This window comes from Spermophilus citellus (genome assembly GCF_964194105.1).
Source record: "Spermophilus citellus genome assembly, chromosome: 4".
In the NCBI taxonomy this organism is placed as follows: Eukaryota; Metazoa; Chordata; class Mammalia; order Rodentia; family Sciuridae; genus Spermophilus; species Spermophilus citellus.
The window spans coordinates 20,566,540-20,593,004 of record NC_138185.1 but is presented as its reverse complement, the minus strand read 5'-3'; the positions used below and the strand labels follow the sequence as shown (position 1 = coordinate 20,593,004).

Sequence of the window (26,465 nt, the reverse complement as noted above, 5' to 3'; positions counted from 1 at the left end):
ATGGCCAGGGGCCCTGACAGTATGCCACAGTGGGCAATCCTGGTAGTGCTGACCACCATGGGCACAGCTGCGACAGCGGCCACCAACCCTGGCCTCCTGACCAGGATCTCCCAGAAGGGCCTGGACTACGGTAATTGGATGCCCTCCTTTCCTCCTCTCCCACCCCTGAGGAGTCCTTCCTGAGCACTTCCTGGTCCTCACCATTCTGCAGGGTAGGCCTCTCACCCTTGTTTAACCTGCAAAGAAACTGCGGCAAAGTGAGTTGCCGGAGACCCCAGGCCTGGGAAGGGGCAGGGCTGGGACTGAAACACTGGTCTAGAAGGCTCCAAGTCTAGTGCCCAAGCCCCTGAGTGTGTACAATCCCCTCCCTGTCCCCACCCCAACTCAGGTTTCTAGGACCTTCCTCCTTTCCAAAGTCCATTTGCCTCTATTTGCTGAGAAGACTGGAGAGGTGTGTGGGCAGGGTCCCTCCTTAGTGGTCTCCACAGTGCAGGGGCTGGCAGCCATATTGGGCCCAACATGTCTGGGTGACCCTGAGAGGATTCCTGCAGGCCGTTCATCCAGGGCCAGCCGGAGGAGAGAATAGAGTGAGTGCCCTGCTCTGACGTGGGCTGGGAGCCTTGTCCATGCAGTCTCATTTATCCTCACTTCCACCGTGGGTGGGACTTGCTGTTATTTATCAATGTTTACAGGCCAGCAAGCCTGAGAGTCAGAGCCAAGCGAGAAGCAGGCAGCCTGGTTTTGTCTAATGCCCCAGCCTGGGGCTGCTCCATGCTGCCTCCCATTGGCAAAGAGATGAACTGCAGGTGTGAGGGGGGATCCCCAGTACCAGAGAAATCAGAGCAAGGGGAACACAGGTCCTCACCAGTTGGTGCACCACTGGGGAATGACAGGACAGGACCTCAGCCCAGGCAAGGCATCTCCAAGTCCCAGGGTGCCAACGGAGGCCCCACGTGAGCCAAGAGGAAGGAGGGTGGCCCTGTGCGTCCCAGAGCTGGGGTGCTCCTGAAGGCTTTCGGGGAGCAGAGGCTCAGCTGAGGGTACCAAAACCAGAAGTCCTTGTGCTCCGTCAGTTTCCCCTTCTACTCATGCTCCATGTGAGTTTTCTGAAATGCAGCAAATCTGATCATGTAGAGTCCTGCTCTCCCCTTCAGTGGCTCTCTAGGTCTTCAGAAGCCACCCTGACACTCTGGCCTGCATCTGAGAGCCTTCAAGGCCTTGGCTCCTGTGAACTTACAGATTTTGGCCACCCCATATCTTCTTTCCCTTCTGGGCCGTGACCACATATGCATCGCTTACTTCGGAGCCCCAAGAAGGCTTACCCCAGGGCTCTGTGACTTAGAAGGACTGAGTTCAAGTCCTGTCTTCTCTATTTGTCACACATGTGGTCTTGAACAGAGCTCATACCTTCCTGAGCCTCTGCTTCCTCATCTATGGAATGGGAACAGTGACAGGGCTTCTTCTGGGATTGTTTCAGATGCAATAGCTCAATACATGTGCACAGCCCAGAGTGCCTGGTACAGAGAAGAGCTTGAACGCTGCATCGTTGTTGTTGTTATGGCCAAACTGGCTCTTGAGAAACAAAGGCCTGGGTAGCAAGCCTCCCTCGCCCCATCCCCTCAGGCAGTGTGTTTGTGTTAATCAGTTCTTCTACGCTCTTAGCCACATAACAACAGATGGCACAATCCCTACCTTGGGGCATTTATTTATCCAACAAATATTAAGTGCCAGGCCCTGTGGTAAATGTAGGAGATGCGTTAATAAATAAAATTGACATTTCCGCTAACCTCGGGGGGCTTACATCTAGCACGGGAACAAGACATGAATCAGAGTCACATGAATAAATGTGTGATTACAAATGGTAATGGGGTCTCTGAAGGAGACATCATGGCATTGTGGCTATGATAATGGGGAGGGGGTGTTTCTCTCTTCCACTGGGTCATAGAAGGTTCTGGAAGGAAGCAATGATTGAGCTGACTAGAAGTTGGCCAGGTGAATATGGGAGAAAAAGTGTCCGCGACAGCAGGAATGGCATGTGCAAAGAGCCTGTGGAGAGAATCAGAAAGCCAGAGTCCCGGGGTCCCTGAGAGCAGAGTGCAGACCAAGGCATGGAGCGGCTGTGTACTGAATGCTGATGGGCCCCCACCAGTTGCCTGGGGTGACATTGAGACCAGAGGCCAGCAAACTATAGCCTATGGGACAAACGTAGCCTGTTACAGGTCTCCATATGTCCTGTGATCCAAAAATGGTTTTTATGTTTTTAAACAGTTGAAAAACTCAAATAAGAATACCACCTTAGGGGCGGGGGTTGTGGCTCAGTGGCAGAGCACTTGCCTAGCAGGTGTGAGGCACGGGGTTTGATCCCCAGCACCACATAAAAATAAATAATATGAAGGTATTAAAGGTATTGTGTGAATCTACAACTAAAAAAAAAAAAAGAATAATATCTCACATTTTGTGTGCTCTGGTTTGGATATGAAGTGTCCCCCAAAAAGCTCATGTGTGAGACAATGCAGGGACATTCAGATTGTAAAGGTTGTAACCTAATCAGTGGATTAATCCTCGAGTATGGATTAACTGGGTGGTCACTGAAGGAGGTAGGATGTGGCTGGAGGAGGTGGGTCACCGGAGGCCTGCCCTTGAGGTTTGTATTTTGTCCCTGGTGAGCACCACTCTCTCTGCTTCCTAGTGGTCATGTCCTGAGCTACTTTCCTCCACCACACCCTGCCCTCGTGAGGTCCTGCCTTACCTCTGGCTGAGGGCAATGCAGTCGGCTGTCTGTGAACTGAGACCTCTAAAACTGTGAGCCCCAAATAAACTTTTCCTCCTCTAAATTTGTTCTCACCAGGTCTTTTGGTCACATTGGCAAACAAGCCAACTCTAGCGATGTGAAAATTGTATGAGACGCAAATTCCAGTGTCCATAAGTAAAATCTGGGAGCAGAATCACATTTATTCATTTAGATACTGTCTGTGGCTGCGTCTGCTCAGTGACATTAGAGTGGTATAGTTGTGACAGTGACAGTACGAACCACAAAGCTGAAACTATCCACTAACTGGCCCTTTGTAGAAAACCATCATGGACGCCTGCTCTAGACCCTTCCAGTCCTGCTGTCCTTACTATGGACAGGGACCAAGGGTCCAGAGCCGCCCTGATCTACCACCCACCCTGTTCTCTCCCCTCAGCCTGCCAGAAGGGAGTAGCCATGCTACAGAAGGAGCTGGAAAAGATCAAGATTCCTGACTTCTCTGGAAACTTTAAGATCCAACACTTGGGGAAAGGGTACTACAGCTTCTACAGGTGAGGCTTGTCCACGCCTAGCCCTCACTAGGCAGGACTGTCCTGGGAACACCACAGCCACAAGCTCCTCAACTCCTGGAGTCTGGGATCCCAAAGCCAGTGTTGACACCATCCCAATAGGATGCCATCCCCCCTCTCCCCAAGCCAAGTCTGGAGGAAGCTGCAAAAGCTGCCTTTCTGGAACTCTCCGCAACTCCCAGGGGATATGTGGTAAACCCTAAAACTCTCCGTCAGGTCCACGATTCAGAATTTGGGGGAGTTTCAAAGACGTAAAGTCTAATCTTGCCAGGTATGGTGGCGCACACCTGTCACCCAGAGGTTTGGGAGGCTGAGGCAGGAGGATCAAGAGTTCAAAGCCAGCCTCAGCAATTAGCAAAGCCCTAAGCAAGTCAGCAAGACCCTGTCTCTAAATAAAATATTTTTTAAAAAGGGCTGGGGCTGAGGCTCAGTGGTTGAGTGCCTGAGTTCAATCAATCCCTGTAAAAAAAAAAAAAAAAAAAAAAAAAACTGATCTCAAATGACCTAAACCAGAAGTTAGGAACTCATATGATTGCAAAGTCTCTGGTCTTATCTGACACTTCAGGTTCAGCTTGAGCCAGGCTCAAATGTCACAGGACCCTGTTTCTCTCTTGCCATCTCAGCGCAGCATCATGTTCTCGGAGAGGACTAATTCTGGGGCACAGTGCCCTCTCCAGAGACAAGGTAGCCCCCAGTAACTGTCACTCGATCGCCTCAGCACTCTCAGTCCCTGAAGAACAGGGCCTTCTCTGAGAACTCAAGCAAAACCCCAAGGCTCGTTCTGATTGGCCTGTCTTAGGTCATGTACTTGCCCCTGAACCAATAGCTATGGCCAGGGGAATAGACTCCACTCATTGGCTAAGCTTAAGTTACAAGCTCCACCTCCTGAAGGTGGACATCAGCTCTCTTCTGAGAGGCAGGGAACAGCTATGGGAGGAGCTCCCCCAAAGCAGAATGAGCAAGTTCTGTTATCACAAGAGGTTGGGGATAGTGACAGAAGACCTTCTCTACAGTGTTACACACCCCCCTTCATTCAATGAATAGTTTGAGCACCTACTGTGTGTCTCACACTGCAGGCTCTGGGGCTATAGTGGAGACCACACATTCTACCCTTTACAGAGACACATAGTCAGTGGCTTAACATTTGGTGTCTTCATTGATAGTCACACACCCCCGTACAACAGAGGTGACTGTGCCATTTTACAAATGAGGACACTAAGGCTTAGGGTAACTACATGATAGACCCAAGTTCACACAACAGGACATTATAGAGTGAGAGTCACATGCAGGTGTGTCTTGCCTCTGAAGCCCAAGCCACTCCTGTGCCCAGGTATCCCCAAGACTGTTCTCAGAGCTCATGGCTCCTTCTGGAACGGGTGGGGTGAAGGGCTTTGCTGCGTCCCCAGGCAGGCACCCAGGAAGCTGACTGAACTTTTTTCCTTTACAGCATGACCATCCTCGGATTCCAGCTTCCCAGTCCCCAGATAAGACTGGAGCCCCAGGTGGGCCTCAGACTCTCCATCAGCAAAGCCAATGTGAAGATCAGTGGGAAGTGGAAAGGAAAAAAGAATTTCTTGTGCGTCTTATACCTGGGGTTTGTTGGGTGCACTCCGAGTGATATGGGAAGGGATGAGATCCAGGGGGCAGGCAATCCCATACTTTTGACCAAATTACTATTTGTAGCCACAGAGTTCCTCTGGGGGAAGTTTTCACCTAAGATGATTTAACATAATGCGCTGTGGAAAGCTGAGCATTTGTCTATCTCAACGTGGAACACAGCAAGGTCCCTGGTCCTATGGCTCAGAGTGGGAAGCCAAATGGGGCTTTTCATTCATCAGCTAGCTAATGCCCTGTAACAAAACATTCCAAGGACAGTGGCTTAAAAAAATCATGCATCTGTGCACTAACTGGCACTTGGCTCATCCAGGCTTGGACTTGCTGAGGCCCCTCGTCTTTGGTTCCCCTCCAGGGCCCATTTTTGTTGGTAGTAAAGTGCAAAAGGAAGCAGGGCAGGCCCTCTGAAGGCCTAGGCTATGAATGGCCCACAGTCACTTCTATTCACATCTCATTGGCCAAAGCATGTCACCTGGCCAACCTCAAAGTTAAGAGCAAGAAACCATACTGATCCCCACCACCTGACACACATGAGTCATTATGGCCCAGACCAAATGATCACTTTGAGGATATGTCCCTTCTGGGGAACCTGAGGAGGAAATGCAAGAGAAGCCACACCAGGTGAAGGGAGGACTAGTGGGTCTGCCACTCCCCTCCAGAACAGTCACCCAGTTCTTGGCCTGGCTCTTTTGCATCTCTCATTTCACATATTGATTAAAAAATAATAATAATACTGCATCACACAAGCATTCACAGATGAAGTGCACTCTTATCTAAAATCCATTCCATTCCTGAGGGAGGAGTTATTGGCCTCATTCATTCATTAATGGGGGCAGTAATTGCCTGAAGTCGGTGGCTACAAACACTCAGAATTTTAGTGACAAAACTGAGACACATACTCTAGTGTCCGACTGCTGGTCCAGGGTCTGGATGAGAAAACAGAAGCTCAGAGAAGTTAAGAGACCTGCCCAAAGTCATATAGCAAGGGCAGTGGCTGAGGCAAGAGTTAAGATCGGGGATCTGCCAGGCAGACATGGGGTCCAGAAGTCGGGTTAGAATCCTGACTCTACTGCTCAGAGCTGTGTGACCTTGGGCAAGCTGCCTCCTCTCTGTACCCTGTCCCCTCTGCCTTGGAATGTGGATACCAGGGAAGCCCACCTCCAGCCATGGTGTGCGTGTAAGTATGGAGAGGGGAAAAACCCCTCTTCAAGCCGCTTCTCTGTTTCCCTTCAGCTCAGCCAGTGGCAAGTTTGACCTGAGCATAGAAGGCGTCTCCATTTCGGCTTTTCTGAACCTGGGCAGTGACCCCACCTCCGGCCACATCATGGTGGCCTGCTCCAGCTGCGGCAGCCACATCAGCAACACCCGCCTGCGCATCTGGGGCAGCTCCGTGGGGTAGGGCCTCCTGGGGCTCCGCTGGGAGGAGGGACAGGAGGAGAGCCTCCAGGGCCCTCCCCACTCCAGGCTGGTCCAGAGGGAAGCAGACACTGTCCCTGCCTCAAGGCTAGAGGCCCTTCCCATGCCCCAGGCCTGTGCCAAGCCCCTTCTGTCTGTGCTGAAGGATACGGCCCCGTGTGTGTGTGTGTGTGTGTGTGTGTGTGTGTGTGTGTGTGTGTGTGTGGCACAGTGCATCGTCCATTCCACAGATATCTACTGAGAATCAGGGGTGCACCAGACCCTGACAGCACACAAGGAAACAGTGGTGCCTCATAAAAACTTGGCTTAGGCTTCCTGTGGGCCAGGCGCTGTTGTGGCACCTACTGTATTCAGTCAGTGCACACAATGACTTGATGACGTGGGTCAATTATTACCCCATTTTCGGGGGGGGGGGGGGCCAAGGCACAGAAAGAATGGGAAGTGGCCTATTTCTGTAGCTTGTCAGTGTTCAATTCAGGACTCTCTGTCCCAGACTCAGCCATACAGCCCTGATCTTTTAATGTTCCCAGCTCAATGGAGGAGCAAACATTAATTACACCATTGCATTTATGAATGGCTCACCTGTAGTTACAAAAGGAGATAAAAACTAAGAAGAAGAGTACAACACGCAGTGAACACAGAACAGGAAGAACAGACTCAGAACCGGGCTGGCTGGTTCTTCCTGATGAAATGACAGTTGAATTGAGATAAAAAGGATTAAGTAGGAGTTAATTAGGCAGATGTTAGGGACTGGGGGGGGGGGGCGTGTTTTAAGCAGTGAGAACAGCATGTGCTAAGGTACTGGGGTGGGAGGAAGTACAGGTCACAAAGGATAGGACAGACCAGTGTGCAGAGTAGTGGGGGAGTGGTGAGGAAGGGGACTGAGATGGGGGCAGGGGCCTGGCTATGCAGCTACTAAGGAACTAACCCCATAGCAGATTACTACAAACAGGGGGGAGACATGTCCAATGGGGGGTGCTCAATAGGTGCCTGGGCCAAGGGTGCCAAGGCCTGTTTGGAGGAGGGGGAAGACTTCCCAGGTGAGGCACCTCCCGAGTCCAGCTCAGGGACACCTGGAAGCCATACCTGTGACCCTACGTGTCAACCCCTAGGTGGCTGATTCAACTCTTCCATAAGAAAATCGAGTCGTCTCTTCGAAACACCTTGAACAGCAAGGTAGGAGGGGCCAGAGAGGGAGGCCCTGGGAGCCACACACCTCTTGTCACCAGAGTCTGAGGCAGGAGACAGGACTCCAGGGTCCCACAGAGCAGGTCTGGCCTCTGATCCCCCAGAACAAACAGAGAGGTGATGGAGAGAAGCTGATGAAAGAGCGTGAGAGCCTGTGGTACTTCAGGGTCCTGGGGGCACTGTCAGGAGCTGGGGATTTAACTAGTGGGTTTAACCAGAGGGCTGCAGGAGGACGCAGGCCTGGTCACAGTGTGTTCTGGTGGGTCATGGTCACTTCTAGTGCTGTGAGGTGTCTCCAGGGAAGCTTTTTGTCACTTGAGGGGACAGTTTCCACTTGCTGCTCAGGATGCATCTGTCAGACCTGCAATATTGGAAGGGGACCATTCATTTCCTGTTTTTTTTTTTTGTTTGTTTTTTAATTTTTCATTTGTTGTTTTTAGCTACCCATGACAGTAGCGTGCATTTTGACATGGTATACAAGCTCAGAGCCGAACTCCCATGCCTGTGGTTGTCGCCGGTGTGGGATTGCCAGGGTCGTGCGTTCACATGTGAACATGGGAGAGTTCGGTCCCAGTCACTCCACTGCCTTTCCCACCCGCTTCCCTTCATTCCCTTTTGTCTGAGCCAATGAACTTCTGTCCCCCCCCCCCCAGCCTCCCCTTGTTGTGTGTGAGCCTCCCCGTGTCACAGAGGACATTCGGGGGACTGGCTTATTCCACTTGGCACGACAGTCTCCAGTCCCACCCGTGGACAATTCCTTTCCCGTGGGACAGTTGCTCCTGCCTGGCCTGGAGCAGGGGTGGGGGGGCAGTCCATCCTAGGAAGGAGCCCCCTGGCTCCGCCAGGATGGCAGCTGCTGGAGACTGTGACACAGGCGGCTGCAAATCCTGCCTCAGTCTCAAGGGGGATGAGCCAGGCCAGGTGCACGTAGGGCTGGCAGTCACTGTGGTCCCAGTTTAAGTGACGGATGTGGCTGCAGGCAGAGACGAGGAGCAGGCACCTGGCCTGAAGTTTGGAGGCTCCATTCTAGGGTCTGGAGGGGAGGCAGGACACCATGGCAGAAGAGGGTGGCAGAAGGAAGAGCTCTCCTGGTGGTGAGGAGCAGAGAGACTCCACTGGCCAGATGCAAATATATACCCCAAGCCACGCCCCCAGCTCCCACCCCCTCAGCCACAACCTTCCACTTCAGCTACCAATCAGCTGATCCCAGTCAGGGGATTGAGTCACTGATTGGTTAAGACTCTACCCCAATCATTTCTCCTCCAAACCTTCTTGCATTCTCTCATAGGTGAGCTTCTGGGGGACACTGCACAGCCAAACCCTAACAGTCCTCAAGAGCATGTCCCCGAGACTTAGTTCCTCTAGCCATGCCCCGCTTGCCTACAGTTGCCATGCAGCAGTCCTTTGTTGAGAGCCACAGCCGAAAGGGGCCCCAGCAAACTTCCAGCTGCCAGCTGATGATTGGCTCACAGCCGCCCCAGCAAACTTCTAGCTGCCAACTGATTGGCTCCTCTGCAGTGATGCTCATTGGGCTGTTTCCCCGCCCTTTCAGACCACGGAGCTGCTCATTGGGGGACTTTTTGGCTCCGCCCACGCGACCCAGCCAATCGGCCTGGCCTCAAGAGCAGGAGGAGTGGGGGAGGTGGAGAGGCTTGTGGGAAGCGGGTGGTGGCAGTTGGGCTCTGAAGGTTTTCCTAAAGAGCTGTGTGGTTTGGCTTGTGTTCTAAAAATAAAGTTCGTTTCTTTTGACAAGTGGCTCCTGAATTGTGCCCAGCCAGACTGTGGCATTTGGTGGCCTATATGGGGAACGAACCCACAACCAACTGCCACCCCTGTCTTCCCACAAGCCTCTCCACCTCCCCCACTCCTCCTGCTCTTGAGGCCGATTGGCTGGGTCGCATGCCAAAAAAAGTCCCCCAATGTGCAGCTCCGTAGTCTGAAAGGGCTGGGAAACAGCCCAATGAGCATCACTGCAGAGGAGCCAATCAGTTGGCAGCTAGAAGTTTGCTGGGGCTGCTGTGAGCCAATCATCAGCTGGCAGCTGGGGGGGGGGGGCGCCTTTCGGCTGTGGCTCTCAACAGTCCTTTCAAATTATTAGTCTAGCCAATGGATTAATCCACGTATGAGGTTACAGTTCTCATCATTGCCTAAAAGCTTCACCTTTAAACCTTCCTAAATTTGGGGACCATGCTTTCAACATGTGAGCTTTTCAGGGTATATTCCAGATACAAATCATAACGTTACCTCGTGTTTTTGTGTCTTCACACCTCATTCCATGAAGAATCTGAGACCACAAAGACAGACACAAGAAAAACAAGACAGCCATCAACAAAGAACCCCACCTTACCACACAGAAAACCTAAAATTCATCAGGGAAGGGCCACACCAGGGAAACCAAATGCAGGTCACACGACTGTATACAGTTGTTATTTCTAAGCTGCCTGTTGAACTCTGAGCTTCCTGGTGCACAGAATGGAGAAAGAGAAACTCGATTAGCAACATGATTTTCAGGAGGACATTCATGTGGTGTTCAGAAGCACGGCCTTTGAGAGGGAATTAGGATTAAATGAGGACATGAGAGCAGGGGCCTCATGATGAAATAGTGGCTTTATAAGAAGAGGTGGAGGGACCTCAGCTAGAATGCTGGCTCTATCTGGGAATGTGAAGCCCCTCCACCATGTTAGGATGCAGCAAGAAGGTCCTCCCGGGTGGCCAGGCAGGGCCCAGTGTGACACCCTTGGTCTTCACAGCCTCCAGAACTGGGATTTAAATAACCTTCTATCTATCTATCTATCTATCTATCTATCTATCTATCTATCTAAATTACCTGGTCTCAGGTGTTTTGCTACAGCACCAGAAAATGAACCAAGACAGCATGTCTTTGCACCATTGTGTCCAAAGAGCATTTCCCACTACAGGTTCCTTCCTTGGTTCTCCCTAGATCTGCAAGTTTGTGGCCAATTTTGTGTCCACCAAGCTGCAAGCTTATGTCAAGAATTTTCCAGGTGAGAGCTGGGCGGAGACTGAGGATAGAAAGGAATATAAAGGGGAGGAGGAAGGAGGCAGAGAGGGTATGACAGGCCTGGTCCTGAATGGGAAGGGACAGAGCTAATTTCAATTGGCAGGTCCTTGACGTGAGATGGAACAGCCCATTCTCCCAGCCCAGCAGGGGCCAAAAGGTCCAGATACCCCAGTTTGCCTCCCACCCCAGTACTGAGGATTGAACCCAGGGGTGCTCTACCACAGAGCTACATCTCTTGTCCCTTTCTATTTTTTACTTTGAGACAGGGTCCTTCTAAGTTACTGAGGCTGGCCTCAAAATTCTGAGCCTCCCGCCTCACACTCCCAAGTCACTGGGATCACAGGTGTGCACCACTGCTCCCAGGTAGATACCCCAGCTTTCTGAGGCCACAGTTACGTAACTGGCCTGAAATCTGACACTGGTCACTTTTTCTGGACCTCAGTTTCTACAGCCTTAAAATGGGGACAAGCCTGTGGCAAGCTGCCAAGAGCAGCGGCAGGCAGGGGACCTCCTCTGGTGAGTGTTCAACACGTTACACTCAGCCTCCCCACCCCCACCCCCAGCTGGGCACTACTCTCTCCACTTCCCATGAGGAAACAGGAAACGGAGGTTCAGACAGGAGCAGAGACTTGTTCAAGGTCACAAAGCCTTTAGGTTGCAGAATCCCCGTCTGGAGCTCGTCCTCTGTGCTCCAGCAGCCACCAGGGCTGCCTCCCCGCAGAGCCTGCAGGTGATCAGTCAAGATGCTTTTTCTTCTGCCAAGGCCACGCTGGCATGCTCAGAGCAGGAGCAGGTCAAGATCTGGCCTGACGCAGGATCAGGTTCAGGTTGGAGTCCAGCTCCTTCAGTCTCCCACAGTGTCCTCCAGGACACCCCGATCTCTAAGCCTCAGTGTCTCCCCTGGTTGGGCAGGAAGGGCAAAAGGAGGGGCTGGTGTTTATTTAAGTTCTCATTGATGTCACCTGGGAAACAGAGAGACCCTGCAGACCCAAGCCACGGTCTGCAGGTACCCTTGCTGATACGCATCCCTCCTGGGGTCTGCACCTGTGATGGACGGGGGGGGGGGGGGGGGGCAGGCACCTGCTCACCTGGTCCTCCAGCACCTGAGGGGACGGGTACCACCCCCATGTTAAAAATGACCCAAAGTGGCTCAGAGAAGCTCAAGGACTTGTTCAAGGTCACACAGAGTTCATTCACACCTATGTCTCTCCCCTCACCCTGTAGGGCATCTTTTGTTTTGTTTGTTGGGTCACTCATCCTGGGGCTGTTGGAAGAAGGGTGTGGGACGGTTCTGTGAATGTGGGGTGAGGGTTCACTTCCTTTAAGGGGAGTCAGGGAGGCCTCTCTGGAGGAGGGGAGTGGAGATGACACCTCAGTCTTGATCCAGGCTTAGAGGACAGCCCCTGCTTCCCAGCTGGGAGCCAGCTCATGGTCCATCCTCTCTCCTCTAGTGACCACCCAAATAGATGCTGTGGCTGGGATCGACTACCGTCTGGTGGCACCTCCGATAACCACGGCTGAGAACCTGGACGGGCAGCTGAAGGTGAGGCTGACCCCAAGAGTCCATCAGTCACACTTCAACCTCGGTCCCCACCCTGGAGCCCCCATAGTCCTTGGACAGCAGTCTCCCACAGACTCACCCCGCTTCCTGTCCTCCTCCCTCTCTCTCCATGCTCCCCTGCCACCCGCCTCTGGCAGGCAGGCCTCCTGCTGTTTCAGACACTCTGCCTACCCCCAGGGCCTTTGCACTTGAGGGTCCCTCTGCTGGAGGTGCTCCCCCACCTCAGGAATCCACACAAGTCTCCCCTGCTTCCTTTCTGTCTTTGTTCAAATAGCCGCCCCTCCCCTCTGCTTCTCCCACACCGTGCTTTCTCTCAGCAGAGCTGATTACTAGCAGGTACACACACATGCACACGCGCACACACATGCACACTATGACCAGGGAGAAGGGGCTGAGACTACTTTGTTCATTACTGTGTGTGCAGCACCTAGAACCTGCTTGGCACATAGTAGGAGCTCAGTCATATCTGTTGGGTGGGCGGATGGATGGAGTCCCATTTTGGGCTACTTCCCCTGGTGCGCCACCCGCAACCAGACACACTCAGCTCTCCCGCCCCAGGGTCTCGGTCCTAGCTTTCCCTCTGCCTGAGCCCCTGCTCCTCCCAATGCCATCTACCCACCCTGGCGCCTCTACCAGCGGGTCTCTGCTTAGCTGTGGCTCCCAGAGCAGCTCTCCCCATGACCCAGCTGGCTGGGTCTAACTCCCTGAAACTCACTCTGGACGGATTGAGCTCCATCCGTCCCTCTGTGACTGGTGATTTCCTCCCTTGTTTACATTTGTTGAAAACATATTTGATGTAAAAAAATAAAATTGAGAAACTGCGGAGAGACGGAGAAACGGAGCTGAATAAACAGGAAGGAAGGAAGGAAGGGAAGGAGGGGAAGGGAAGGGATAGAGAGGTGAAGAGAAAGGGGGTGGAGATCACCCAAACCCTGCAACCCAGAGCCAGCACTACCAATGCACAAACGCAGACGCCCCACTGCAGGTGTAAACCAAGGCATGGGAAAATGAACGCACATGCCCAAGCGCAGAAACACAAAGCCACACGTATAGAAACAGAAATGCACACACATACGTGTTTGCACAAGTCATGGTATACACACAGCTTTCCAGAGTATCAGAACAGAAATGTACAAAGGGGACAGCTTCCCACACCATCTTTTTTTTTTTTTTTTTTTTGGTCCTGGGGATTGAACCAGGGGTGCTTTACCACTGAGCTACATCCCCAACCCTTTTTATATTTTTATTTTGAGACAGTCTCACTAAATTGCTGAGACTGGCTTTGAACTTGCAAACCTCCTGCCTCAGCCTCCTGAGCCGCTGGGATGACAGGCGTGCACCATGCCCAGCTCCATGAAATGCCCTTTTATAGGCTGTTCCGTCTTCCAGTGGACAGCGTGGGATAAGGTGTGTGGACAGTGGCCCCCACCTGCAACATCTGGACTCTTTGCATTCTTTTCCCACAATCCTAACCAGTTCTTACCAACACTGGCTTTTTTGCCTGTCGCTCAGTATGCCACCACCGGAAGGATGAATTTTGTAAGAGAATCGTGCATGAGGTGGCTGAGTGTGGGGGATACGGAAGACCCAAGCCCAAGTCTCAAATCTGCCTCCCTGAGGACTGGGGGGTGGGCATATTTATGGGCTGGGTGCAGGGGAAGACCACCAGAGGTTAACTAAGGGCAGGTCCTGCAGGTGACCTCTAGGAAAGCAGGGAAGGGCAGGTGAAGCCCAGCCAGGTGGAGGGAGGTGAGCAGGTGTTGTTCAGGTTTTGCCTGGGCTTTCAGTCCTCCGCTGTGTCTCTGCCCATTCTCAAATGCTTCCTAGCGGTGGAGCTGCTAGCGCAGGCTGCATGCTTAAAACACACATGGGTAAGCGATGAGATGGAGGTAAAAGGCCAAAACCACCTGTAATGACCCCAGCGAATGGGAAAGGCTGTTGACTTCCTGGGCTCCTGTGGGAGTGTCAGCCGCCTTGGTCCTGGGTTCTAGGTTCTAGGCACCCACACTCAGGTCTTGCTGAGGACCACCCTGCTTGCGTTTCTCACCTAACAGTAACTGTGGGAGATGGCTCCTGGCAGTACACAGGTCTCTCTTCTTCTTCTTTTTTTTTATTAGCTTTATTTTCTTCATTTTTCTTTACGTGGTGCTGAAGATTGAACCCAGGATTGAACTCAGCACTCTGCCACTGAGCTACAATGCAGCCCGTTCTTATTATTTTTAAGGGGCACTGTGGCCACTCATCTTCAACGAAGGCACTTTTAAAGGCGCAGAGAATGGTACAGTCCCAGGTATGCACCACCCAGATTGGAAAAAATGTGACATTTTGTCCTATTTGATTTTTTTTTCTTTTATTTGTGGAAATAACTTCCCAGGCCCCTGTAGCCACCCCCTGCCAACCCCGCCCACCTGCCTCTGCACCTCTCACCCGGGGACCTGTGCTGACAGTGGCACGTCTATTTCTGGCTGGTGTTTTTATATTTTCATCGACCTTTACATTTTACATAGCTAGTCTCCTACCCTATGGATCCTTCTATACTTTGCTTTTCAAAGCTCAAACATTATTTTTCGAGCTAAATAAACAATCTACTTTTGTAACTTGTGATCAAATGGCTCTGTAGAAATAAATACGGGTCCCCAGCCACATAGGAACCCTCTCACAAAAATGGAGCAGGGTCAGCTTAAAATGCACACAGCACTCCAACGGGTGTAGTTCTTTTCAAATTCCTTAACAGGAAACAAGCAGAGCCTCTCTGTTCTCCTGATGGGCTCTGCAGGGCTCAGTGGGGTGGATCCAAGAGCATGTGCACTGGACCCTGAGAGCCTGGGTTTGATTCCTGAGCTCTGTGAACCTGGGAAAGTAACTTCACATCCCTGTGCCTCCATGTCCCCTCCCATACAATGAGCAGAACTGCACCCTCCACAATTGACATGCTCCTGGAAATTAGCCCCCACGAGGAGTCTGCTGCTGTGGTTAGTTTTCTGGTCATTGCTTTTCCTCGGTCTTAGCGGGGTCCTCAGCCCATCTTCCCATGGGATGGAGATGCTGACTTAGACCTTCCGCAAGATTCCTGAGGCTTACCCTGTCCCTCCACCTCCAGGGGGAGTTTTTCAGCCAGGCACACCGCAGCCCACCTCCCTTCACCCCGCCGGCGATGGCATTCCCCGAAGACCACGACCGCATGGTATACCTGGGCATCTCCGACTACTTCTTCAATACGGCCGGGCTTGTGTACCAAGAAGCTGGAGCCCTGAAGCTCACCCTCCAGGACCACATGGTAAGACTGAGCGGAGCGCACGCAGGAGCCACACCTTCTGGACTTGAAGCTTTGCTCACCCGACCTGAGTTAGATTGCTGGTTCTAGTCCTCTACAGCTGGGTGACTCTAGGGGGGTCACTCAACCTTTCTGAAGCTAAGTTTTGTCATCAATAACAGCACCCTCCTCCCTAGAGCGTCATGAGAGTTAAATGAGATATGATGCCTCAGAGGTACTGACCCAGGGCAGGTGATGAGAAAGGAATCCAGCAGCTCCCACCACTGAGCACCTGGAAGGTCAGAGGCTAACCCAGTCTCAGATCACTTCTGCACAACCCTCCTCCTCCTCATTGTCTCTGTCACAATGGCTGAGTCTAACTCACAGCTCAGGTCACCTCTCTATATGTGAGGAAATGACCCTCCTTTCCAGGGTCTAGGGACAGCCTGACCCCAACCTGGCCACCCCCCAGTGGGGCTCCTCAGGCTGCTACTGCCCCAGACATCAGATTCCGGGTGCCAGAGGCACGTGAGCTCCCACGTGCTCACTGTGGACACTAATGGAGACCACCCACGTGGGGACCCCAAAGGCTGAATGTTCACAGCGGAGAGTCCACCCCAACACTTGTTCAAAGGTGGGTGGGGACGGGATTTGGCGAGGACAGGGAAGCCCTGCACTGTGGTTGGCATGGGACAGCTGACTCGAGGGGGTGCCCCACGTCCTCGGTTGGGCCAAAGATTGAGGCTTCTCAGGGGCAAGAAGCGAGGAAGCTGGCAGTCACTGGCCACGTCCATCAACCTGGCCGATGGCTGCTGAGGCTGTAGGTCAAGGTGCTATTATCACCTATGGTCTGGGCTTTGTGCTTTGGCACAGCCACTCTCCCCCCACCCCACCTGTAACAGAATCCCCAAGGACCGTTTCTCCTCTCTCCCTACAGATGCCCAATGGATCCAAATTCCTACTGACAACCAAGTCCCTTGGAAACGTCCTTCCTCAGGTATGAAGGGCTCGCTCTCCTGCCCTCCGCTCCTGAGGTAGCCTGGGCTCCTCGAGAGGCTGAGGCCCCTCCAGACCCAGAGACAACCCCACTGAGGGCGGAGGCAGCTTCGTGCAGCCCCTCTGGGTCAGAGACAGGCGCCTGGCTCCCCACGGCTGAGGCTGGGTGGGGGGACCGGGGACTCAGCCCCTGGACAGATGCTCACTGCGCGCCCAGCTGTGCCCAGCAAATCAGACCACGTGCTTGCAGCTCCCCGCCCTGTGGGGAGAGAGAAATATCTAAGTTCACAAGATGATGAGAAACGAGACAGGCTGTGACAAGTGACACCCAGGGGGCTGAGGTGGCTTGGGTGAAGGTGGCCACGGCAGAACTCTGAATGAGCCCACTCAGGCTGCTGGGACAAAACACCCGGCACTGGGTGGCTTCCAGAGCAGAGCTCTGCTTCTCACTGAGGCGGAGACGGAAGGTGGAGATTTTGTGCCTGGCGATGTGGCTGCTGCACTTGGGTGGCCTTTCTTCAGGGTGCACGTGGGGGTGGCTCTGGGGTCTCTTCTGATAAGGGCGCTAATTCCGTGAGTCTGGGGCCATGCACATGCCTTCATTTAGCAAAACTCCCTTCCTTACAGTGTGTCTCCAAATACAGCCACACCCAGGGTCAGCGCTCTAACACTTGAGTTTAGGGAAAGGGAACACAAACTTTCCACTGTAATAATCTGTCTACTGCTAGTCAGCTTTTTGTCACTGTCACTGAAATACCTGAGAGACAACTTGGAGGAGGCTGATATTTGTATTGGCTCATGGTTTTGGGTTTTAGTCCACGGTCAGCTGGCCCCAAGGCAGAACATCATGGCGGAAGGGTGAGAGAGGGAGGGAGAGGAGGAAGGGGCTGGGGCTAAGACAAGGGCAACCTCCATGACCTACTTCCTCCAACTAGGTCTCACCCCCCAGCAGTCCATTCAGTTATCCATGGATTGATCCACCAAATGGATTAATCCACTGATGAGGTCTGAGCCCTCACTAATCAATGCCTGAACTGAACCTGGCTGCCTTTGGGAATCACACTTTCAACACAAGAGCTTTTGGGGGACATTCAAGATCCAAACCCTAACATGGCAGCATCTCAAGAAATTTATATAGAGGAAAGTACTGGTGTTAGGGGGGGGACGTTTGGCTGGTAGGGGTCCTGGGGGAATTGTCTTGAGGTGGTCTTTGCATTATAGTTGTATTAGTAGTAGTAGTACTGGGGATTGAACCCAGGGGTGCTTTACTACTGAGCAACATCCTCAGCCTTTTTTTTTTTTTTTTTTTTTTTTTGGAGACAGGTGCTGAGGCTGGCCTTGAACTTGAGATTCTCCTGCCTCAGCCTCCCAAGTTGCTGAGATTTCAGGCATGTGCCACTGAGCCCAGCAACAGTTACATTAGTTTTACTCAGTCTGGGCTCACCTGGGGAAGAACAGGAAGCTAGCAGAGGGCAGGGAGGGTCTCCAAGACCCTCCTTATTTCTTCTGGAAGCCACTAATGCTCTCTGAGGAGGTGACATTTGAACTGAGACCTGAAGGAAGGGAAAGAGCCAGAATAGGGAAGAATGATGGACAAGCATCCAGTGAGAGGGAACAGAGAATGCAAGAGTGCTTGTTGCATTGGAGGAGTGGAGAGAGTTCCATGTGCCCAGCGATGGAGGACAGGAACAGAGGGGTGTGGAGGGAGGTCAGCCAGGTGCCAGTGTCAGACCAAATGGTTATTTGAATTTATTCTAAGAGACATGGGAAGACACTGGAGGTGCTTATGCCATGGAAGGGCGAGATAGAATTTAGGAACATGTGTGTAAAATGTAAACCTTTTTTGTTGATTGTCCCTACTGGGTGCTGCAGGTGGCCAAGATGTTCCCCAACATGAAGGTGCAGCTCCAGGTCTCTGTCTCGACCCCACCACAGCTGAACACGCAGCCCACAGGCCTTACCCTCACCCCGAAGCTGGAGGTCCAGGCCTTTGTGGTCCTCCCCAACTCCTCCCTGGTCCCCCTCTTCCTGCTCAGCATGGTAAGCTGCTCCGGGTGAGGGCAGCGGACAGCTCTGTTCTTGGAGTCAGGGGACCGGGTATGAATCCCACCTGGATTCCAGCCTGGATAGTGTGACTCCAGAGCCTGGGACCACAGCCACTGTCCCCGCCCGCTCCTGGCTCCCACCTGCGTCCGTTCACCTGGCACCCACTGGGTCTTTGCTTTTGCAACCACCCAAGCTGTCAATCATATCTGCTGACTCTGATTCATTCACTCACGTCTGTGGCCATTTAATTAGCATCTGTGCATTGTTTTCTCCCATTCATTCATTTATTTACTCAGTTATTCATTCATTCAATTATTCATTGGCGGCGCCACCTTCACCGACCACACCTTTGTAGCATCTGTGATCTGTCCGTGTGCTCGTCCATCTTCCGTTCATTCCTATCTCCGCACCGTGCGCTCTTTGCTTTCCCCTCCATTTGCAGAAGTGCTTGGTCCTCCATGTTCAGGATCTCATTCCCTCACTGGTTCGAACTTTTATTCACTTGCTACCTTCTTGCTCCACTGAAACTTGGGAGGGTGGGTTCCTACAATGCCCAAGGGCTGCTTTATAGCTGGTGTGGCCTCCGGGATGAGTCCAGATTCTCTCCCCATCCGTGAAGGGGGGGGGGGCACTTAGAGGCACTTTGCAGATAAAATGGGTTCTCAGGGGGTCATCAAGCTCAGAATCTGTGAATCCGTGAGTGAGCGCTGTGAGACCCAGAGCTGGCCTGGACTCCAGCCCCCGGGTCTGTCTCACACGGTCCCTCCCAGAGTGGCTGGGGAGTTCTGAATAGCTCCCAGATGGTGACTGATGATCCTGGAGTAATCCACACCACAGAGCACAAGCAGACCTCCCTGCTCCTTGGGGACAAGCCACGCAGGCTGCTCTGCAGAGCCTTCGAGGAGCCGAGCCCTCTCCCCCATCCTGGGGGCTTGCAGAGCCCCAGGCCCCGGGCTCATCATCCTGGGTTGTTGCTTTGCAGACGGCAAGTGCTGCGTTGGAGGTCGGTGCCAGGTCCAACAGGCTTGTTGGAGAGCTGCAGGTGGACAGGTGAGTGGGGACAGGAGGGCCAGGCTGCCCATCCCTTCCTGGGGTCCATGGAGAGCAGTGACCTTACCAGGTACCAAGCACATGTCCTTGCCTCTGTTCCCCCCTCACGTGGGCCATGGGCACAATCTGCCCGTTTGCAGACAGTGACGTGCTCAGAGATGTCACATGTCGTAGGATGACCAACTGCTTGAGTTTGCCAAGGAAATATCCCAGCTCTAGCATTGAAGTCTTGCATCTTAGGACACCTGTCCATCCCAGGCTGGCACATGGAGGGGCAGTGCCCTCTGAGGCCCATGCCACAGTGAACCACAACAGTGCCCAGCGCCCCCTGTCCCTGGCCTTTCTTGGCACTGGGAAATCCCACTTCAGCTTCTTGCCCTGTCCCTGGGATTTCAACACCCAGCCCCTGCTGGCTGGGTGACAGTCCAGACCCACATGGGAGCCACGTGACAGTCACATGACTGGGTGTGAATCCTAGCACTGGAGGATGTGGGCAGAGCTCTGACAGGAGGCTGCTGGCATTTGTAGGGCAAGCACCAAACTCTCCTCACTTCGTCTTCCTGGCTATACCATGGGCCTGCTAAGTATTCCTGGCCAACACTATCACCGTGAGGAGCTATTAATATGGGGGGAAGTGCCTGGAGCACTTCATAGGATATAATAGGTGCTCAATTAACAGAAGGGCCTGAGAAAGAGACACATAAAAAGATATGGAGAAAGCAAAGCAGAGAACGAGGGAGACGCTCGAGAAAGGGACAGAGAGACGGAAGGAAGGAAGGAAGGAAGGAAGGAAGGAAGGAAGGAAGGAAGGAAGGAAGGAAGGGAGGGAGGAAGGGAGGGCCTGGAGAGAAAGAGAGACAGATGGAGAAGCACATTAAGGGGAGCCACAGACAGACATGGAGGGAGGGAGGTGGGAGAGATGGGGCCATGTGCCCATCTGACGGTGAGTCCCTGGCGCGGCGGCGTCTGCCTCCTCAGTCCTCTGTTGGGAATGAGCCTTGACCCACATTCCTGCCTGTCTGTCTCCGCCTCCTCTCCAGCGCAGAGCTGTCCTTCTTAACCTTGAGCTCAGCCCCTGAGGTCTACATGCTGTTCATTTCTCCTGGTATCGTTTTGACAAGTGTTACTGCTTTGGAAACATGTGGATTTAATTTGCCTCAAAACACCCACAGGCCTCTCTAGCTGAGCAGCCAGAGAGGCCACAGCTGGGTGGAGCGGAGACTCTGGGAAATGGGCGGGGCAGGGTCTGTGGGAGAATCCCTGGAGTGTGAATCCCTGCTGCCCAGCCACAGGGAACACAAGCAAAATTTTCAACACTTTTTTGTTTCGTCCTGGGGTTTGAACCCCGGGCCTCTAGACCATGAGCTACATCCCCAGCCCTTTCTATTTTTATTTTGAGACAGGATCTTGCTAAGTTGCTAAGTCTGGCCTCAAACTTTTAATCTTCCTGCTTCAGCCTCCCAAGTCACTGGGATCATGGGAGTGTGTCACTGAGGCCAGCAAGTTTTTAAAATTTGAAGGGTGTTAGACACAACAGGGATTTGGCCCCCAAGACTTTTTGGAAATCCTGCTTTGCTAATTGTTAGCTGTGTGGCTTTGGCAGGTTGCTTGGCCTCTCTGAGTGCCAGTTTTCGATCTGTAAGATGGCAGCGTGGCCTTTGCCTTTTGGAATGGGACAGGAATTCAGTGGGGAACAGCATTCAACATAGTAGGTTCCATAAGGAGCCCTGGATCTCCCTTTTTCTCTGTGATCACAGTAAAAAATGCTGTGCAGGCTGTCAAGGGCAGGGGACCAGAAAGTCCTAGACTTTCAGGCCAGAGGGGACGCAGGTGTTCAAATGCTGTGCTTGGCTCTTCTGTCCCCTGTGCTGGCTTCACGTCCTACAGGCTGTCACCAAGTGCAGCTTCCTGTCTGGCTGTAGAAAAGAGCAGCTGATGCCCTGTATTTCTAGCGGTCTTGAGACCAAGCCTTGCTGAGCCACCAGGGGTCCCAGGCACATCCTTGAAGCTGTGACTGCAGCAGGGGACCACGCCCTGTGGCCAGCGTACCCAGGGGCCAGGTGGGGTCAACAGCCCCCGCTCTGCAGGGAACGTGCGCCTCTCCCAAAGGAGGGCACAGCAGCTGTGCAGGAAGGTGGGGGGGACACTAGGTGGGAAGCCAGGTGGCCTCAGCCCGAGGCCCTCCCCTACCTGGGCGCCCACTACTGGCTACTGGTGGCCTCACTGTCCCCTCCCTCCTCACAGGCTGATTCTGAAACTGAAGCGCTCCAACATCGGCCCCTTCCAGGTGAGTCTGAGGCCTGGGCCACTCCCCTGCCCAACCTCACAGGCTCCTTCCTGGCCTCACTGAGGAGGTCCCTGGTTTATTTGCATATAATGCAGAGGAATTAATGGTGTGGAAACTTGGCAGAGGGTGGTTGAAATGGAGTCCCAGCTCCAGCTTCCAAACTCTGAGGCCATGGGCAAGTCCCAGGCCTTTCCTCAGCCCCAGAATTTCCTGGCCTGAGTGAGTGTGTTGAGGCTTAAATGGGGCTAAATACACACAGTCGATACCCACCCCCCAAAAAAAAAAACTGCTCCACAAATATTTGTTGGACAGATTAATTACTTTATTGGGCACCTACTACGTGCCAGCTGCCTTCCTAGTTATGGCGATGTGCTGGGGACCTCAGGGGGCTCACCTTATGCAGTAGGGAGGAGACGGGCAGCAGGGAACAAAGGTTGCTTCCATCACAATCAAAGCCATGAAAACCAGAACAGGGGTGGGGAGGACAGTGAGGAGGAGAGCAAGTGTGAGAGGTGTGATCAGGACGCGGAGGTGTATCTAGACTCCTGGCTGAGCAGCGGTGGGTAGCAGAGTCACATGCCCAGGTGAGAAGGGGCAGGTGGAGGGGACAATATCTCCTCAGCCCAACTGGATGGTTACTTCCTGGGAAACACTGGTCACCAACAAGTAGAGCTGCCCAGAGACCCTCACTGGAGCACTGGGAACCAGTTACCCATATTAAGAAGGCACTCAAATGCCACCTGTGTCACATGTGAAGCCCTGGGGTGGATTTTGTCCAGGGTCTTGCCACGAGGCCTGGATTCCCTGCAGGGCTCTGGTCGAACCCTTCATTGCTTTGGTGAGCATCTCGTTAGGTCCCTGAGATGCCCCCAGAGGACCCCATCACAAAGCCTTGGAAGCCACCTAGCCCAGGAGTCAGACCTTGGCAACCCCCTCTCCAAATCTGATCAAAATCCAGCGGGCCATTTCTATCCTGAGAGGTCACATCCAGCCTGAGAGCAACCCCAGAGTGCTTCCATGGAGTGCCGGGCCCACGCTCCTGGGGAGTGCGACCGAGTCAGGAATTGGCTTCTGCTTCTGCAGAAAATCAAAATGTGAATTTCCCAGAACTCAGATGAAGGAGGACACCACATTTGTGAGCCCAGGGAATTACAGCCCGGGAAAGGAAACTCAATTGTTGCAAAAACAAAAACATACACATTTACAAGTTGTAAATGTCACCTCTGTGGTCAGTCATCTTGATGGCTTCATATTGGTTTTGAATTTTTTTTATTACTGCCAAAGCAAAAAAATATCCACTATAGAGCATTCAGAACCTGCAAGTTTACCAAACATGGAAAATAAAAGTCATTCATATTTCCCCCACTTAGTTCATAATTTGGAATATATCCTCCCTGACCTGTTGCTCTGACTATTTAATTTAAAAAATGACATGATATGACAGGGCCTAGTGACGCATGCCTGTAATCCCAGCTACTCAGGAGGCTGAGGCAGGAGGATCACAAATTCAAGACCAGCCTCACCAACTTAGTAAGACCCTGAATCAAAAATTAAAAAGGCCTGGAGATGTGGTTCAGTGGTTAAGCACCCCTGGGTTCAATCCCCAGTACCCCAAAGGGAAAATATGGCATTATGTGGGCTGAGTATATGTAGCTCAGTAGTGACAGAGCACTTGCCTAATGTGTGAGGCCCTGGATTCAATCCCCAGGTCCAAAAAGAAAAAAGCTTTTAAAGGCATCCTGTGATTTCTGTAACAGCCTTTCCCCCACTTAAACATAGAGTGAGCATATCTCTATGCTGATTATTATGTTACCTTAACGATTTCTTGCATCAATGTACCATTCATTTCTCTCAAGTGACTCCCCTATTGTTGGACATGTAGATTGCTCAGTTTATGGTTGGAGTTACTTTTTTCACTTTGGTTAGCATCTTTACTAGAACATGTGCCTGGGATGAACACCTTGGAGGCACCTTTGCTGGCTGTAAAGGCCCACAGGTTTTTAAGGCTTTTGATGAACTGGACCAAATAGCCCTTAAAAAGGGTGATTCCATTTGTCCTCTAGCCTGCAGTGTCTCTTTTTAAAGCAAAGGTTTGCTGGTGTCCTTCCTCATCATCTCTGTGGGGTTGAAGGTGATGCACCTCACAATTTAGAACAGGTTCTTGCACCCGGAAGCTGAGAACAGAAGAGATCATGTGGCTTCTGTCAGGCTGCTGCTTTCCTTGCTGGGAGCTGCTGAGGCTCCTGGGTGGGGTGCAGGGGGCTGGGGGCTGCTGCCCTGACCACATGGGCCTTTCTCCTGGTGTCCAGGTGGAGTTGCTGCAGACTGTCATGGACTACGTAGTACACACTGTGCTGCTGCCCAGGGTCAACGGTAAGAAGATTTGGAGAAATGATCGGCTTTTAGTCCTAGGGAAAGAGAGTGGGGTTGATGGTCTAGGGGACACCTCCTGCCTGGCCCAGCTGTGAACTTCAAATGGTATCTGACCTAGAAAGGGGTGGAACCCCAAAGTTCCTGTATGTCGGCTGGTACTTCAGTCGGTCCTTCCAACGTCCTAGTGAGATGGGGATCGTGAGTATCTCTAGGTTTCTCAGGAGGAAGTGAAAGAGCAGAATGGTTGAGTGGCCTAGGTCGGGTCACAGAGCAGGCGAGAGAAGGAACTTGGGTCTGATCCCAGCTCGGAAGCCACAGGCTGCCATCTTTCTCCAACTCTGGGAGAAAGGCTGGAGTCTCCTGCTAACCTCTGCTGAAAGGTCACACTCACCAAGCTGTAGGAACTCCAGGAGACCTGCCCCTCGCCTTTGAAAGCCAGGGGCAACGGGACAGTGGAGGGCCACTCACATGTGACCTGGGTATTTGGAAATTATAAACAAGGCCGACCAAATATCACATGGAGTAAGATCTGGCCTCCTACCTTGACACACGTCGCTGCATAGTGACCTGGGGGACGGACTGGGATTTAGAATTCTCCAGAGCGGAGGTAGAGAGAGAGCCTTCCCGGCCACCGTCCAGCTCCAGCTCCCAGCTTAGCAGTGAGGCTGCGCGCACATGCGCAGACACCCCTAATCCCAGGTCCCTGCCCTGCCCACACCACTGCGAGCTACTGCCCCCTGGCGCACACCAGTGGCCCTGCACTTCCGGGAGGACGGAGGTGGACACCCACACGGGTCTTAGGAGGTGCCTTGAGGCCCATGGAGGACAAGATGGTGGGGACACGCCCATGCCAGCCCCTCCCTCGAGCCGGCACCCCGGCCTCCTCTTTCCTCCCCTGGCCCTCACCATCTGTCACAGAGAAGCTGAAGACAGCCTTCCCCCTCCCCATGCCTGCCCGGGTCCAGCTCTACAACCTGCTGCTTCAGTCCCACCAGGTAAGTCCCCCAAGTGTCCCAAGGCCACCTGTCCCGTAGCAACAGCTTATCGTTGGCGCGAAGCATCCTTGGTGCCGTGCCAAGCCCTCACAACCCTGGCATGGGGGTAGGCATGGTGGGGTGGGAAGTGCGGTCAGCGCCTGGCAGATTGAAGGGCAGCGAGGAGGCCCCTACTGGCTCCTGCCCAGCCTGCCCTCCACCCGTCCCGGGTACCTGGTCTCTGGACCCTTCTGCTCCTGGCTCCCCAGCTCTCTCCCCAGCTCCTGGAGTCTCCTGTTCCCAGCCCCCTCCCCTGCCTGCTGGAGATCCCCCCACCGTTGGCTTTCCCTGGTCACTCAGAGTTCCTCACCTCACCTGCCACCTCTGGACCACGCAGCCCCCCGCCACTCCCCAGCCTCCTTAGTTTCCCCCAACTCCTGCCTCTGGCACTTGCCATCTGCCCCACCCGCCACCCTCAGGCCCCTTCCACAACACACCCCAACAGAGCTGTTATCTCCACCACAAAGCTGTCACCCAGTGTCACGTTCCTGACAACATGTGGCCCTCCTGGGAAGCCCCCACATCACCCGGCTCCTCAGTCCCCATAACCCCCCACCCTCCGTGTCCAGTCAGTCAACCCCTAATTCTTTAGAGCAAGGAGCTGCTGGGCCTAAGGGACTGCGGGGGGGGGGGGATAACCCAGAGAGTGAAGGAGGGGTTCCTACCCGATCCCCGCGTTTTACCAAGTTCATCGTTTTTTTAAAAAGACCCCTTGGTGCAATTTAATTTCTTCACTTCTGAAAGTTCTGAGTGAAGGGCATGAAGGAGCAGAGAAAAGTGGTTTTGCAGCCTTGATTGGAACAGGGACTCCCTGGAGCTGCCACGAGGCAGAGTTGACAAATGAAGGCTCCCAAACAGCCTGGGGGTCTCCGCCAGAGAAGGAAACAGCTGCCTGGAGGAGGCTGGCGCATCCCCAGGCTGCCAGCTGCTGATGCGAGACCCAGCACCAGACCCAGTGCCCCCCCCGAATGGCTTCCGTGGTTCTGGCAGCAGACAGGCCCCGCGTGGCTCTCTCCAGCCCGACAGACAGGCTTCCAAAGCCTCCCTCTTAAAAACGCAGCCGCCCCCAAACTCACTTCCAGCTGCTGACAACACTCTGTCTCTCCCCAGAATTTCCTGCAGTTTGGAGCCGACGTTAACCTTATGTGAGGTCATCGGGGGTACAGAGGGGTAGGGGCCATGGCCCAGGCCACCTTTCTCCAGGGAATCCTAGCTAGATCTTGACTGAGAGCCCCTTGCAAATTTCTCCGAACTCAGATCCAGAAATGATTTAAACATGGGGAGCCTGATCATTGGAAAAGAGTGTG

General features: G+C 53.1%; 1 protein-coding gene across 1 annotated transcript; it reads left to right on the top strand.

The window, feature by feature from the left end:
* On the top strand, positions 1-26,465 carry BPI (bactericidal permeability increasing protein; the record flags this gene model as incomplete). Its single annotated transcript, XM_081291454.1, has 15 exons — positions 1-130; positions 3,186-3,300; positions 4,766-4,894; positions 6,166-6,327; positions 7,461-7,524; positions 10,478-10,541; positions 12,010-12,101; positions 15,220-15,396; positions 16,310-16,369; positions 18,241-18,408; positions 19,397-19,464; positions 21,709-21,751; positions 24,061-24,124; positions 25,043-25,119; positions 26,269-26,465. The coding sequence occupies 15 exons, from the start codon at positions 1-3 to the stop codon at positions 26,305-26,307; spliced, it is 1,452 nt and encodes a 483-aa protein (XP_081147580.1). The 3' UTR covers positions 26,308-26,465.